The sequence below is a fragment of the Typopeltis vanoorti genome, chromosome 10 (genome assembly GCF_054136105.1).
Source record: "Typopeltis vanoorti isolate ZY-2024b chromosome 10, IOZ_Tvanoo_1.0, whole genome shotgun sequence".
In the NCBI taxonomy this organism is placed as follows: domain Eukaryota; kingdom Metazoa; phylum Arthropoda; class Arachnida; order Uropygi; family Thelyphonidae; genus Typopeltis; species Typopeltis vanoorti.
Window position 1 is genome coordinate 10,826,267 of NC_143558.1, and position 17,198 is coordinate 10,843,464.

At 35.4% G+C, this 17,198-nt stretch overlaps 1 protein-coding gene across 1 annotated transcript in view; it reads right to left on the minus strand.

Annotated features, from left to right (window-relative positions):
* Positions 1-17,198, minus strand: part of pcx (pecanex) — a 621,557-nt gene that overhangs the window by 168,292 nt on the left and 436,067 nt on the right. The window contains exons 21-22 of the mRNA XM_090398640.1: positions 12,838-12,930; positions 8,858-9,008 (exon numbers count right to left, since the gene is read on the minus strand). Of these exons, the coding sequence (XP_090254766.1) occupies positions 8,858-9,008; positions 12,838-12,930 (244 nt within the window). The remainder of the gene's footprint in view (positions 1-8,857; positions 9,009-12,837; positions 12,931-17,198) is intronic.

Consider the following 17,198-nt stretch of genomic DNA (forward strand, 5'->3'; position numbering starts at 1 on the left):
CCCCATTTGTTCTAAAGGAGCAGCCAACCACTGTCTGGTTATCAACCAATCGAATTAAAACCTCACCCAAGGTGAACTCTCACTACTGGAGAAAGGTTTAAATTACACCATTGCTCCGAGGTCAGTAAATAAACTAGATATATCATATCGAGAGTGGTTTAAGATCATTCCCCGCCAATTTAGCTGACAAAATATGGATGGAAACTGCCTGTTTACTAAATTCAACCAAAAAATTAAGCAGCAACCTAAACAAAGCGGAAAAACTGGCCCTCAAATCCCTAAAAAATAACCGTGACATTATTATCACAAAAGCAGATAAAGGGAATGCCACTGTTGTTTTAAATCGGACAACCTACATTGAAAAAAATGACCCATTTGGTATCAGACCACAACACCTACCAAATGGTAATTTACAGCCCCACGCAACACAACAAAAAGAAAACTACTGAACTACTTAAATCAGTTAACACGTGGCCGGAAGAAACAATTAAAAAATTAATACCGCAGTATGCCCACCCGCCCAGAATTTATGGTCTGCCAAAAGTACACAAAACAGACAAGCCATTACATCCAATTGTGGAAGGAATTGACAGTCCGAATTACTACTTAGCCAAAAAATTAGCGGCCACACTCAAGGAATTGGTTGGTCATTCCCCTTCCTACATAAAAAATACACACCAATTCATAAACAAAATTAAAAATATTACACTAAACGACCAAGATCTATTAGTCAGCTTTGATATAACTTCCCTTTTCACCAATGTCCCAATCAATGGTACTATCTTACTCTTACAGAACATATTTCCACACGACATCCTGACCCTCTTTGCCCACGTACTCCGCTTCGGATATTTCGTGTGGCAAAACAATTTTTACCTTCAAAAAGAGGGTACAGCCATGGGCTCAACACTCCCCCCCCCCCATAGCGAAATTTTACATGGAAGACTTTGAGCAGCGAGCTCTAGAATCAGCGTGCCTAAAGCACAAAATTTGGCTCAGATATGTCAACGATATTTTCGCCATTTAGCCCCACGGCAAAGCACTAGATACATTCCTTCGCCACCTTGAGATAGAAAAAAACAACTCTCTTCCATTCCTAGACACACTTGTCACACATCTTCCTTCAAGGCTGTCTCTCCTTCTCAGTTTACCACAAACCTACACACACAGGACAGAACATACACAAAACTTCTTATCGCCACCCAACACAAAAAGTAGGGGTCATAAGCACCCTTAAACACAGAACTCAAACCATTTGTTCAAATGAACAAGCTCTTAACCATGAATATGAGACCATCAAACATACCTTTATAAAAACTGGATACAGTATAAAAGCCATTCAAAAGATCCTCCACAAAGATACCACTAATAACAAAAAAGATTTCAAGAATGCTATTGCTATACCATATGTTAGAGGCATTTCAGAAAAAAAAAATAGACAGAACACTACACAAATACAACATCAAAACCACTTTTAAACCCCCGACAAAATTAAGACACCTACTCAGTTCTTCCAAGGATCTCCTGCCACACCTAGCCCACCTAGGGGTTTACAAAATAGATTGCACATGTAACATACCATACATAGGAGAAACAGGGCGAACCATTCCAATCAGAAAGGATGAACACAAACGACTCAAAATACCTCCAATTTGGAAAAACCAGCCATTCTAACCACGCACTCCAAACATACCACAGAATTGATTGGTAAGGTACCAAGTCTTTACACTGCACCAAAACCTGGTTCGGGTGCAAATTCAAGGAAGCATGTGAAATGCTTAAACATGATCCGAATCTGAATAAAAATGATGGTCTAACCATTCCAAGAATGTGGAGGACCTATCTGCAACGTTCATAGCAGCCACGAAGAAAAATCTCAATACAAGAAGACTTGGTATAGTTTTTTTTTTTTTTTTCTGAACCTTCAATAGCAACCTGTACTGTACAAATCCAGAAGATAATCGTAATATAACAATATAAACTGTATAATTCCAGAAGAATCCTTGTACGTGAGGACTTTAGCAGAGTTTATTGTAGTTTTTATTGGGAATGTTTTTTTTTTTTGTTTTTTTTAATCAGTAGAGGGCAGGCTAAGAAAAAAGATTAGTTAACAACGTAGATGTAATTTACCTGTATAGAGTGCAACAACATGTAGCTTGGTTCTTATACACATATATCCTTCTGATGATGACCTCAATACAGGGGTCGAAACGTGAAGTTATTATTTTATTATAAATTAGTAAAATAATCTTTTCAACACGTGTGTTTTGTGTCCCTAAATTCATAAATATGAGTTCTCATAAAAGAGAATGCCTGATAACATTATATATATAAAGTAAGAAAAAAATTGCACATTATCATAAAAATAGATGCATTTTTGCAAGCATTCTTACATAAGTTATCACAGACATCGCTGATTAATGTTACATATTTTGTACACTTTCGTGTGTGTGAGGTTGATTAAATTTTTATGGACTCCCAGCCACAAAAGGGTGCAAGCCTAATGTATTAGGTTTCAGTTCAGAAGTTTTGCACACTCACATGCATGGCCAGTGGAATGATGCAATAGTTTCAACCTTCACATGAGTTGTAAGATGAGTAAACACACCAGATGCATGTTTTCTGTTTCACTTGTTCTTATTCTATGAAATAAGAACATATGTACTGCAAACATATACTGAATCATTTTAGCTACATCATCAAACAGCCTAGCTGAAATAACTTGACAAATTTAACAGTGATCCTAAATAACAAACTTCAATAAACTACGCAGTTTATTAGAGAAAAATAATTATCTTTTTAAATGTGTTTGCTATTTGGCCACATGGTCCAGACACACTGGATACATTTTTAGTGCATTTAAATCGCCAACACCCAAAAATCCACTTCACAATGGAACAGGAAGCTAATGACTGTCTGCCTTTCCTGGATACACTAATCACGAGTTCTAGATGGTTCCTTATATTTTTCTCTTTATAGAAAATCCACCCGTACAGGGAAATATTTGCATAAACAGTCACACCATCAACCAGCTCAACAGTATGGAATCCTAAAAACATTAACTCACAGAGCTAGAGCTATTTGTTCCAATGACAATGCCATTACTGCTGAACTCACGTCACAGCTTCTTATCCAATGGCTATAATCTCCAAAGGATAGAAAAAAACTAAATGTTCCCCAGAAATCTCCTCCATTGCCCTACCAGACAAGACTGCAGCAAAACTGCTACCATCCCATACATTCAAGGCACATCTGAAAGATATCTATAGTGCTCAATAAATATCAGCTACACACTATTTTTAAACCTTATCTCAAATTGGCAACTCTCATCCATTCACTTAAGGACAAACTGTCTTCCTTATCACATCCAGGAGTTTATGAAGAACCCTGTTCTTGTGATCAGGCTTATTATGGACAGACAGGAAGAACTGTTGACTTGGTGAACATAAGAAATACATCTGGCACTATTATTATGGCAAGTCAGGTCTAGCAGACCATGCCTTATATACCACTTCACACAGAATCAATTTAAAGAAAACAAAAGTGCTACCAAAAATTTACCAAAAATCTGGGAGACAGTCATTTTAAGATCTAATTAATATTTGTTTTCTCTCTTTTTCCAACACACATGGCAACTAATTAGGACTTTAGTTCCTTGTGTTGTCTATTACAATTTTTTTAAACTAGTCATACTGTTATATCAAATTGTTGTTTTGTGTACTGTGACAAACTGCTTTTGTGCTGTGAAGATGCTGAATATAATACCAATGAAATATCAGCAAATAAGTTAATAAATATTATTTTCTTATCATTCTGTGTTGTCATCAATACCATGAAAATAAGTTGTATGTACTATGAACATATAAATCTTTCCATGCATTTGAGAATTCTTTCAATACATGGTACCAATATACTACAAGTTGAAACTTCTTATGTATGAGTCTAACATTAAAAAATAAATAAATAAAAAAGCACACTTGCAAAATACTTATTAACTATTTCTACAACCATAGCTTCATCTTTAAAAATTGCACTAGAGAAAACGGTTATGCATAATTCATTTCAATTATTCTTGTTTTGACCCAACCATGAAATCTTTTCACATTAATTTCAGTATAGCTAGCTCATTATAATTTGAATTTCTTTTTTTATAATCTTTAATTAATAATTAAGGCAAGCTTTTTCTTATATATATATACATCCAATCCTGTTTTTACATGGTTTTGAAATAACATGATTCACAAAAATAAGGTAATCTTGCTAAGTATTGTTATAATTATCTTGAAAAAAATAAACTTTAATTTTTTTTTATACTAAGTTAAAATTTTATAACATGATTTATTTAACAAATTGAAAATATTTTCTGCCTTGACAGAAATGATAGATGAAACAACAAAAACAGAAATCTTAGACTAGCTCGCAAAAGATGAAGGTTCCACATCTGTTAGCAAAAGTTTTAATTTGAATGAAGCTATGATCCAAACAATTAAGAAAAATGAAAATGCTATATGACAATCTATAGCTTCTGATACAAAATTGAGTGCTAAGTCGTCTTCCCAGAGATATAGTTATAGAAAAAAATGGAAAAGACGCTGCTAACATGAATTGAAGTTCACACTGAAAAACGCATACCAGTAGACACCACTACTATTAAACAGAAGGCTTTAGGAACTTATGAGAAGTTTCTTTGAAGTTGTGGAGGCTATGTAACATTTTCCTATATATAGAATATACTGTATCTATTTTTTCCACTATATTCTTTTTTTTTTTTAAATCTTATTTCCACTATATACAGATGATAAAAAAGCACTTTGCAATATTATTTATTTCCTCCCTCTCCACTAAACTCCTTGGCATACTTCTTGGGAAAAAAAATTGCTTAGATATTAAGTGAAAACTTTCAACCATGTAGATCATGAAGGCCCCCGTTTCAACATAAATAATTTCTATAGCATTATCATTACAAATATCTGGATCTGGAGAGCAAGAATAGTAGCCTTACCATGGAAAGGTTTTGAAGATATTCCAACATCCCATTGTTTTATGGCCAAATGATAATCATCAGGCTGTAAATGGGTTGAGGGGAGGACAACTGCACTAGAGATGAAACTTGTATGAGATTACAATCAGAATTACCAAAACGAAAAGTCACCATTGATAGTGTGCCTATAAGAAGACTGATGCAGCAAAGAACTGTAATGTTGGGTAAATGGAGAGGATTATCATGTATTCTTGAGGGTATATGAATAGTTTGTCGGAGGTCATTTCTTATTTCAACTTCTCTTCTGGGTTGGTCAGTAGATTGGGAAAAATCAGCCAGTTGGAGTTGTGGACATTAAAAAAAAATAAATAAATAAAAATAAAAAAATATATATATGAGATTTGACATCCACTGCCAAGGGATATCAGACTGCACAAAAACATATGTACCACTTTGGGACAGGAGGAATCATTCCGAGTGTAGTTTGGATGGTTGTTGTTGCTGTAATTTGGGATTTTATCAGGACTGTATGTTGGTAGATGATTGTATATCATTTCAGGTGGTCCTGATGCCATGAATGCTAAAGTAGATAAGGACGAATTTTTTTGTAAGGTTTATTTGATGTTTTTTTTTTTTTTTTTGGGGGGGGGGAGGTTTCAGGACTCTAATGACACTATATCTATTTGAGTTTATTGTTGTGTAAATGTTTCAGGATGAAGACAAAAAGCAGGAGTAATGTGCAGTGAGAGAAGATAGTCTTTTACATATGTTGCCATACTAAGAACATCTATTCTCCATGAAATACTTGTGGTCTTGAGTGTGTGTCCCACATACCACTTCATGGCCTCTTGCAGCACAGATGGCAGCAAGTTTATGTACTAGTTGCTTGGCAAGCTTTAAGTGGGATGGTCTTCCCCCATGCCCCAGTCCTAAACCTGGATAAAGGAGGAGGGTTGGGAAATGGGTGAATCACCTTCCCCTGTAAAAATTCACTGATTATGGAAACTGAAATCCCAAGAAAATAGTATACCAGGTGTCAGGTGTGTTGGCCTGCAGATTCCTGATGACCACTATTTAAGTTGGCAAGAAGACAATGCATTGATAAAGTTCCAAGGGCAAAGCCTACAGGAACCTTCGAAACAGATGAGGTCACACTCACCTAAACAAAAAATGTTAATTGCAACATGGAATGTTAGAACTATGTTTCAAATTGGAAATAGGAAAGTACAGAATTGATATTAAATATTGTATTCAGGACTGGATGTCATGAAAGTGGTGTGTACTTATATTCAGTGTAGAGATAAGTAAAAGCTTCATTAATAGGAAGCCCATAAATGATTGGATAATACTGGCTATATTATATTCAACATGCATTAAATTATTATTATTATATGGGCAGAAGACTTATTGCAGCAGACCCAATCTATCATACTTCTCCTTGAAAACATTAACAAACAAAACACTCACAATTCACTCTGGCAACCCATTCCACTCATTCACCACTCTCCAAGCAAAAAATCTAGTCCTCATACCCTTACTGACCACACCTTCATTCAATTTCCAAGGAATCTCTTGGAAATTGAATGAAGATGGACCAGAACAAATAACCTCTTGTTCTGGTCCATCTAGCCAAGCGCTGAAACATTTCCACTGCATCTATCCTATAAAATCCTTTAAGCAACTTAAATGTTTCTATCATATCCCCTCTTTTTCTCCTATCAACTAACTTCTGCAATCCACACACCTTCAATCTATCCTCACAGGGAACATTCCACAGGCCACTCACCTCTGAATCCTCTCCACTGCTTCTTCCTTCCCAAGAAACCCAGGAGAGCAGACGTGAGCAAGTAATCCGGATGTGGGTGTATCAAGGCCTTATAAAGAGGAATGACAACTTCCTTATCTCTACTTGTTAATGTTTTCTTCAATAGCCAAGTAATCATATGGGCTACCTTGGCAACCTTAGCAAATGTCCTCTAAACTTTAACTCTCTATTTACCACCACCACTAGATCTCTATCTTCATCTATTTCCTGGAGTACAGTGCCATCATGTGATAAACGGCTTGTAATCTGTTTATTCCAAAATGCATAACTTTACATTTCTTGCCATTAAACTGACCCATTATCTTTTGCTCATGCTGAGAGCCTATTTAAATCACCCTGCAAGCTCTCCACATCATCTTGATTAACTATTATTCTACCTAATTTCGTCATCAGCAAACAACTGAATATTTCCTTTCAGGTTATTTCCTATATCATTTATGTACAAATTAAACAACAACGGTTCCAGAACTGAACCGTGTGGCAACCACTAGTCACCTGTTTTCAACTCAATTCTGCCCGTCTATACACTACTTTTTGATATCTCTCCAGCAGCCACATTCCTATCCACTTAACCAGTGTCATATCCATCCCCATTTGTTTGAATTTGCATAACAGAGTTCCATGTGGTATTCTGTCAAATGCCTTTGCAAAATCATTCTGTAGCCATTTCCTTTATCCACCTCAGCTATTACTCTATTATAAAAAGTTAGTAAATTATTGATTGGTCTATAATTTGCTACTATAGTCTTAGAACCTTCCTTATGCAAAGGAATAATTTTGCCCTCTTTCCACTCCCTAGGAACTCTACCAGAGCTGAGACTTAAACAACTTAGTCAAAAGCATTGTCAGTTCCCTTGCACATTCTTGTAAAACCCTACATGATCATCATCATCATCATCATACGTATCAAGGATTTAGGCCTAGTATGGCCTGTTCCGGCCTTAGAAGTCATCGTTGAATCGTTTAAAAGGACGTCCTGGTTTTCTTTTTCCTAATGGCTTGTACTTTAAGGCTTGTTTTGGTAATACATGATATCTCATCTAATCCCACAGCTATATTTACATTGAGATTCTGCAATATCCTAAGAACCTCCAATTCTTCCATCTCTGTTCCCACATTAGTGTCTGTCACATAGGTTAAAGCAGTAACCTCACTAGGAAGATATATGCTTGCAAAGTGGTCACTCAGTAACTCAACTATTTTATCCACTTCTGTCTCCTCGTGACCATCATCACTCATTAAGGTTAATCTTCCACAGTCATTCTTCCTCTTATATTAATGATATTTTCATTCTTATATTGAGGAATAAGAGGAAATTTATCCAAATAAAAGCCTATTAATAACCAAGAAGTACTTCTTTACAACCCTTCCAAAGCAACAAATTCCCAAAACAGTTCAACAGATTTGATAACACTTTTACTCTTCAATCAACAAATTGTGGATTCAAATCTCAATACTGACAGATATTTGTGGATGTATTTACATGGTAAATGAATTTCACTGCTACAGTGGCCACTACCCTGCTTTGCATGATATGGCTTGGTTTAGTTTCTAGAGCAGAATTTCAAAATATCTACATAAAAATATCCATATGTAATTATTATTATTAGGCTGATGTTATTAAATATTTTCCTTAATTTTCCAAATTTCAACCTGGTTCATACAAGGTTAACAGATCTGAATAACATCAAGAAATATTTTCATTCATTTGACTCACCATAGCAAACTTATAACCACCAGACAAATAGTCTGCTATAATGAGTAGCTTAATATAGCGAATTTCTTTTATTACAACATTTGTCCTTTGGAGTTTGAATGGGTGTTCAAGTTTTTATAGTAGTGTTTAATGTAGTAAGAATAAACTGTATTTAACAATAAAAAGCTAGTGAATTCACTTTTTTTTCACATTTACTTACAGATATCCAAAGATGAATATAGCTTATTGGAATTCATTTTTATTAATATAACAAATTTAACCTATGTGCTAGTGAAAAATTTATTCATACCAGAGCAATGAATAATCTATATATACTCCTGCTCTTAAATCTTACCTCTCACTTCAAATTGTGGATATTCATGGGCCTTGAGTAGAGGATGGGCACAACATAACCATGGCAGCTGTTTTCGTAGCTGAGGCAAAAGATAATGATGCAGGAGACCCCAAATTATGGCCAATAAATGAATAACTAACTCTAGATATGGCTAAAGAAAAAAAACAAAACATAATGTACTATTTGACAGAGTATATTATAAGTTTATACTATTCAAGATATGAAACTTATCATTAAATTTAAAAAAAATATTAATTAGGTTTCAGAGGATATTTTCTCCATCTTCCTTTCAGAAATTTATCATTCTTTATAAAAGAGCAAGAGTTTTGTTTCTGCATTCTGCCAGTAGCTATGTGGAGATGTTCAAAAATCTATAAGCTACACATGACCAACAAACTTTTGCTGAAGTATCTGGAAAGATTCTAATAGATATGTATGAGAAACTGTGATGGTACATACAGAATAAACTATGGCACTGAAACCCAGAGCCATTTGATGTGTGCCGGCTATTTTGTTTTACTATGCATTTGCAATGGATAACTAAATCTGTTTTTGTTCTCTTTGAAAACAAACTACTAGTCTACTTAAAAAATCACATTCTCTAAAAGGTCCTGCCACCTATTTACTGATTTTATTTTATTTAAAATATTGTGAGTACATAATAAAGCTGAACAGATTTTAAGACCTGTGGAAAAAATTTTAAGAAAAAAAATGCAAGGTATTCATAAGTGATATGTTGGAGTTTAACAGTGGCACCAAAGCTTCATTTATTTTTTGTTCATTCAAAACTCAAAAATCAGCAGGTAAATTACATAAACCATAAAATAAGAAGTAATGCTTGTAATACTTAGTAAAAAGATAATAATAATAAAAGTAATATAAGAAGGAAAATGAATATTAAAATTCAGATGCTCAGCCAGAATTTGGCATACTGAATATCAGCATCTGTGCACTTAGCAAATTATCTGACAGTGAAAGGCTAATTTAGTTGTGAACACATGAAAAATCCTTTGTTTCTGTTTCACCACACTTGAGAGATGAGAATCCTTCACATAACTCCATTTTTGAAGAGTGTCTAGATTTTATTATTTTCAGGTGGTGGCTCTTCTGATAGTGGTAGCTGTAAATTATTCTGGGTGTTAATGTTAGTGATTTTTTTTTGCTGAAGTAGATATTAGCATAATAATTGCTGTCAATCTGACAAGGTCCTAAAGAAAACAAAGCTCTGACACGAAGTGAGATGCCTTGCTGGATTTTATTCATAAAATGGAGTCTGCACTTCTTTAGTTGTTACAAGCACTTTTATTGTAAGAACACTTCTAATAGCTGGTGAGGCTATATCAAAGAAGAGGAAGAGAGAGATTAGTCACTTTTCTTGGTTTTATGCATTCTATGATTTGTCTGCAACTCTGGTTTAATACTGCATGAAGTTTGAAAGTGTGAAATTAATTTATTCATACTGTATTTGTATAATCTGCACATGCAAAACATGAACTGCAGTTCTCAAGGTATCAACAGATACAACAGGTGGTCTATATTTTTGCACTTACAAAAATATAGACTACCACAGACTTTTACAAATGAAGTCAAAAAGAACTCTTATTTTCCAAAAGCAATAACAACATGCATATGAGATTGTAGTCCTAATGAAATAAACCTTGTTAAGGTCTGTGGCACTTTTTACTGTATCAATCCACCTATATCTTGGTCTTCCTCTGGGTCTTTTTCTTGCCAACCCGGCAGAGAACACTTGTTTTTGCTAATCAGATGTTACCAGATATGACCTGTTTCTTTTAGTTTATTCACATATTTCTCCTGATATGTCAAACACAACTAGTACAGTATATAATAAAACAGTGTTATATCCCATCTAGTTCTCACTTGTGGAGTAATACAGGCAAAAATCAGCACATTTGCTTTCCAGAAAAGTCTAATGTAATGATAAGACTTAAGTGTGTTGAGAATCATCCTTTCATACAGTTGTTAGCCATTACAGAGTAAAGAAAGAAATCTGTAGTTTTTCTGGATTTGATAGACATTCATTTAGTTTTAAAAAAGCTACAGTTTTGTCATTCCTCCAAACTGGCAATGAAATTATTTGAAGTTGTTAAACACGCATAAAACACATTTTTTTTTTTTTTTCAGTGTGTGTGTATACAGTGATGCTGTAGGCGAAGAATTCATTTTTACTGATATTAACACACCACATTATACAGGAACAGTAAAGATACTTCTGAAGACTGAGGATATTAATTGAATTGAGTGGCCAGCACACTCTGCAAAATCTCAACCCCACACAACAAATTTGGGATGCAATAAAGAGATGCATTGCTGCTTAAAATTCCCTTCTAGAAAAGAAACAAGGCCTTATCATTGCTCTGAAGGAGGAGTGAGTCAGTTTGCCTCAAGACGTCCTGAATCACTTGGTGCTAAGCATGGTGTGATGTTCTGAGAGCTAAATCCGAGTAAACATATTGTATACAGAAATGTCTCTGCATAGTTTTCTGTAAGCACTGTACATTAATTCCTTCACTATGTCCTTAAGAAATTTGTAACTTTTGCAAAAACATATTGCAATTTAATTTGTAGGAAATTTATAACACATTTTTTGTGTAATATAATTTATTAGTATACTAGCAAAAAAAAGTTATGTCCATATTTGGCTGTAGTCATGAAACTTTTTACATATACAGGGTAAAAATGTAGTTCATCCTTAGCTTTTGGATACCGGTGTGTGTGTGTGTGTGTGCGCGCGTGTGTGTGCGTGCGAGGGTGGTCTAAAAAGTTCTCGGCCTAACAATGAAAACACAAAATTTATAATTTCAAAATTATTTTTATTTTTCAATATAATCTCCCTTAAGACTGATACATTTATTCCAGCAATGCTCCAGCGCCATTATCCCAAACTGTAGTGGTTCTCGGCAAGATCTGCAAAATATTCCTCTACGGCTGCAATCACCTCTTGATTCTAAGAAAAATGCTGACCAGCGAGGAAGAGTTTTAGTTTTGGGAAGAGATAGAAGTCAGAGAGAGCCAAATCTGGGGAATAGGGTGGATGTTCCAACAATTCATAGCGCAGATCCCTTAATTTTCTCTTTGCCAAAACACCTTTGTGGGCAGGTGCATTGTCCCGATGAAAGATGATTTTTTTCTTTCTTGTCTGATTAAAAGATCGGAATAATATTCCCCAGTTATTATTTTACCCTTTTCAAGATAATTAATAAACAAAATGCCTTTAGCATCCCAAAACAATGATGCCATGACCTTTCCCGCTGATTGAACAGACTTTGTCTTTTCAACTGGCTTCTGTCTCTACTGTTTTGACTACTGTTTGGATTCTGGTGTGTAATGGTGAATCAAAGTCTCTTCCATAGTGATAAATTGATGCACAAAATCAGTTATATTCTTGCTAAAATGCTCCAAGCACTGTTTAGAGATTTTCATGTGTTTTTGATCTGCTGTGAGCAAGCGCTGCACCCATCTTGCTAAAGCTTTTTCATTTGCAATTCTTCATGCAAAATGTATCCTACACGTTCTTTTGAAATGCCTATAGGCTTGGCAATTTCATGCAGTTTGACTTGCTGGTCATCCAATACCATATCATGCACTTGATCAATGATTTCTGGTGTTGTTACACTTTTTGGACATCCATCACATGGATCATCTCCAAGGTTGGTATGGCTGCATTTAAACTCGGTAGTCAATTTCTTAATTGTCAAAAACGAAGGAGAAAAGTGCTCATAAACTTTTATGAACTACGAATAAATTTCTTTTGGCATTAAACCTTCTTTTACAAAGAATTTTATAATTGCAAGATACTCAATTTTATCCATTTCAAGGGAATACAGACAACACTTTGGCTCCCAACAGCTGTATAAAAAAAAATACTTGAACTAAATTAAATAAATGTAATTTATTAAATTTAAATTCAGTATGGAAATCAAATTTAGTTAAATTTAAATTCAGTTAAAGTCATTTACCTGTAATACAATGAAAACTGTGCTAACATGTACAGCAAACACTAAAACAGCAATAAGAATGCAAAGAATGGCATCTGAACGTAAACGGTTTTCCTGTAAAATGTAAAAATAAGTATAGCCATACAGGTTTAGAGTTCAGAATACAGTAAATTAAGAGATTAATTTAATTAGAGCCTCCATAGCTCAATCATTATCAATGATACTGTTTTGTTGGAAAGAACTGGAATTTGCATCCCATCTAGAATGTGAAGAACCTTTATCAGAGTTTTGTAAGTGATGATGATGAGTTAACTGATTTGGATTATTTAGTTTATTTAGATTTATGGCCGAAGCAACTCAGGCTATGAAAGCAGTGTCTTAAGTATATTAATTGCATGTATTCTAATAGCTAGTGTGCCTGTTTTGAGGGACGAAAAATCCAAGTTTCTGGGAGAACAACCCCCTACCTATACATGAGACAGGCTAACTCACCTTTAGTTGAAAAGCCCTGACAAAGGTTCTTCACATCTTAGATGTGATTCAAACCCAGGTCTCTCCAGAGTTAAGCAGTCTCACAAGGAAGTGCAGGAGTTTTCCACCCAGAACTCAGGCTTTTTTATATTGGAAAACAGACAAACTAGCCAGAAGAACACATACAATTTATAGCAGGAAAAGGATGATGGGAAGGAATAAACTTAATAATTTATTACAGGCAAATATTGCTTTACGTAACTCTGGATAACAATTACATCAGAAAACTGTTGCAATGGAAACATCTGGAAGAGGAGATTATCTCCACTTAATGTGGGGAAGTAGCTCCACCTAAAGAAATACAAAAACCACCAAGATATCATTTAAGCAAGGAGGATAATACTTCTCATCAAGCTCAGTTGCATGATGGTGTAGTGTTCGAAGCTGATGTTGACTGGGAGGCTGAATGTCAGCAAGAGTAGATAGTTTGCAAAAACAGAGATAGATACACTGAAAGAAGAAGAGTGGAATGTATGACAAAAGAATTGAGAAGCATGAAAGAAGAGATCAGAAGACTGGAAGAAATTAATGCGAAGTGAATCGGAGTAGATGAGCAAGTTATATGAATGATAGAAAGGTGACAGTGCAGAAACCAGGGATGGAGAGAGGACGGCACAGCAGGTAAGTGGGAGAACAAGGAGAGAAAGTGAGGGATGCAGGTGAGCAAGGAAGAAACAGAGTGGTAAGAGGTATGATGTATGGAGATTCAATGATTCATGGCAGGCAAGATAGAATGTGAAGCGTGTTTGCTTGGAGGAATGATAGACAGTGTGACTATGGCAATGAAATGATGCAAAAGAGTGGATGAAATAATTGTGATGGTGGGCCCAAACGACTTGAGAGGCAGTGTGAATCGGGTGGTGAGAGATCTGAGGTTCATACTTGAAGTTGTATGGAAGAAAGAAGACTCTGAGAAAGAGAAGAGAGTGAGTGTGTTGCCCAGGTATGATAATGCAGAGCTGCAGAGAAGAGTATCGATAATGAATAGTAGGATAGCCAGAATGTGTCGAAAGAGAGACTTGGATTATGCAGATACTTGGAGGTCATTTGAGGAGAAAAGAACTGCATGTGAGAGACAGATTGCATTTGAACGAGGAGGGACATAGGCATCTGGAGAGAATGTTGTTCTCTGAATAAATCAGTGTGTTGATGCAGGGGAAACTAGAATTATCAGGGTGGATGGTAGCAAGGGTGGCCTCTTGTGGGAATACATTGTGGAATGATGAATCCTTATGTATGATGATTCTTTATGTTAATGCCAGGAATATCCAGAATGAAGGAGATGAATTGGTGGCACTGGTAGCCTCAGTCTTATTGCGATCGCTAAGATTACTGGGATTACTGAGACATGGTAGAATGAAGATGATGTACTGACAGGAATAGAAGTAGTAGGGTATAGCATTTTTTGGGAGGATAAGAAAGATGACAAACACAGTGGTGGAGTACTACTTATGATTAATGAGGAGTTGTGAACTCTGAGAGTGGAGGATTTGGAGGGCAATGGCACTAATAGTTTAGAGCATATGGCATGAAGTGTAGGTGAAGAAGACAGGATATTTAGTGGGGTGTTGCTATAAGCCAGGGAGCATAGTGGGAGATGTTTGCACTTACCAAGCTCAACTGTCTAAAAAGAATGATTATTATGAGTGATTTCAACTACAGAAGTATAATTTGGGAAGAGGGCTGTATGTATTAGTAGAGGAAGGGAATTTCTGGACTTCTCATGGGAAACTCTCTTAGGCAACATGCAGTAGAAGGAATACAAGGTTCAAGAGTTTTGGATTTAGGCATAGCATCAGAAGATCTGATTGTAACTGAAACGACATCTCTGCTACCAGTTGGAGAGTGTGACCATGTGGTTTTGACTTCGAAGATGAATAGACATGCAGGAGCATCAAAGAGAAAGGAATGTATGAGAAATTATAAAGCAGGTGATTATAATAATCTTAGAAATCAGCTTGGGGCAGTTCCAATGGAGGAATTGGAAGGTCAAGATATCATCAGTGCTTGGGAATTGGTGAAGAAGGACTATTTATTAGCAGCAATGAGAAGTTGTATATTGCGAGTGAAAAAAAAAAGAACACAATATGGTGTAAAGTGAATGACAAACGATATCAAATTGGAACTGCAAGTGAAAAAGAAGTTATGGAAGAGATATATGCAGAGGGGGATGGAGAGAAGATGCATGAAGAACATAACACTCAGGCCAGGAGAGTGACTAGTAGTTAGGAAGTCAAAATTGGAATATAAGAAGAAATTGGTCCTGAGATCCAAAGAAAATCCTGAGGAATTCTTTCATTATGAGGACAGTAGGAGGAGGAGGAGGAATGACTGTGGAAGAACTCACTGTATCTAACACTGTTAGATAAATATGGGAGTAAACCGACTGATGCAAAAGACATAGTGGAGTTGTTTAATGAATACTTTATTGGGGTATTTTATCCTAAAGAAGTAAGTTTTAATACTAGAAGGATGGAGTGGTTCGAGGTTTAGAAGTGCAGGTGTTTCTAATGCTGAGTACTCTGGATGTCAGTAAAGCAATAGGACTAGATGGGATTTTGCCTCGGGTTTTGACAAAATGCGCTAAAGAACTAACAGCTCCTTTGATCTCGGCATGGGAAAGGTGCTGAAGGAGTGGAAGGAGGGTAAGACTGGTTGGTTGGCTGGTTGATGGTTTATTGGTGCAAAACCAGCAAAGGTCATACTGCACCACAGCAAAGGTTACAGCAGTAAAAAAATAGTAAAAGATAAACTAGTAAACAATATGCATGTACAAAAACCAAGCCAAGCAATGCAGTACCTACATATAAATAAAATTACAACAAAGATTGCAGTAGTACATAAATAGTCAAAAAAGAAATTAGTAAACAATATTTATGCACAGAAATCAAGTTTAGCAATGCAGTATCTACACATAAACAAAATTACATCCAAATGTATTTGTACAAATTAATTCTTTGTAGAAGGTTAAAAGCATCATGCAATCTGTTTGAATCTAATAACATCTGCTTGAGTGTATTGGCTTGGCTAGATAGGTAAAAATTCATTCCTCTAGTGTAAAGTGCTGTCACTTCAGAATATGAGAAATAGTAAGACGTGTTGCAGTTTTCAAATACATAAGTGGATCATTAGTCATCTAAATAACAATGTAAAATGACTGTGACCTATGTGGAGCCTAGCAAGAACAACTTCCTCTCCTCTCTTTCTACATTGACTAATCAATGCTTAATTTCAGGTAATTTGTTTGTCGATGCTTCCTGCAATGAGAATTGCCATTGAGCAATTAGCTTTGATCTTATAAAATGTCTGTAGTCTGTATATGGTACTGTCAAACAGTATGTGAAGAAAGTATGAGCTGATCTAGCAGCTGTAGTCTTATTTCCATTAATTTCAATGTGGCTGGGAATTCAGCACAACTGAACATCAAAATTAAGATTTTTAATTAATTCATACAGCACTGGATGTGGATTATACAAAGGAGAGGAGATAACCTGTAAATGAGTCTGTATAAATTACACACTTTCTGGTAGCAGTTTTTTTTTTCCCTTAGGAAAAGAAACAGACTACTAGTTTGGCATGTTGTTTAAAAGTGGTGTGAACATTCTATTTAGTTCCTTGGCTATTTTTTTTTCAGATGTAACCTGAATCTATGGGATGGGAATAGCTTTGATGTGATCTTATACATTGAAAGGTGATGGAATAACAAAATTTATTATTTTGAACAACAAAATATGTATGTAATTTCAGCCAATAAAATATAGTTTAGGTGGCAGAGGCTCAAATGGTTTTCACATTTCTTCTGAGCTACATGGAGGTCTCCTAACAGTTTTAACATTAAACATCCCATTAGA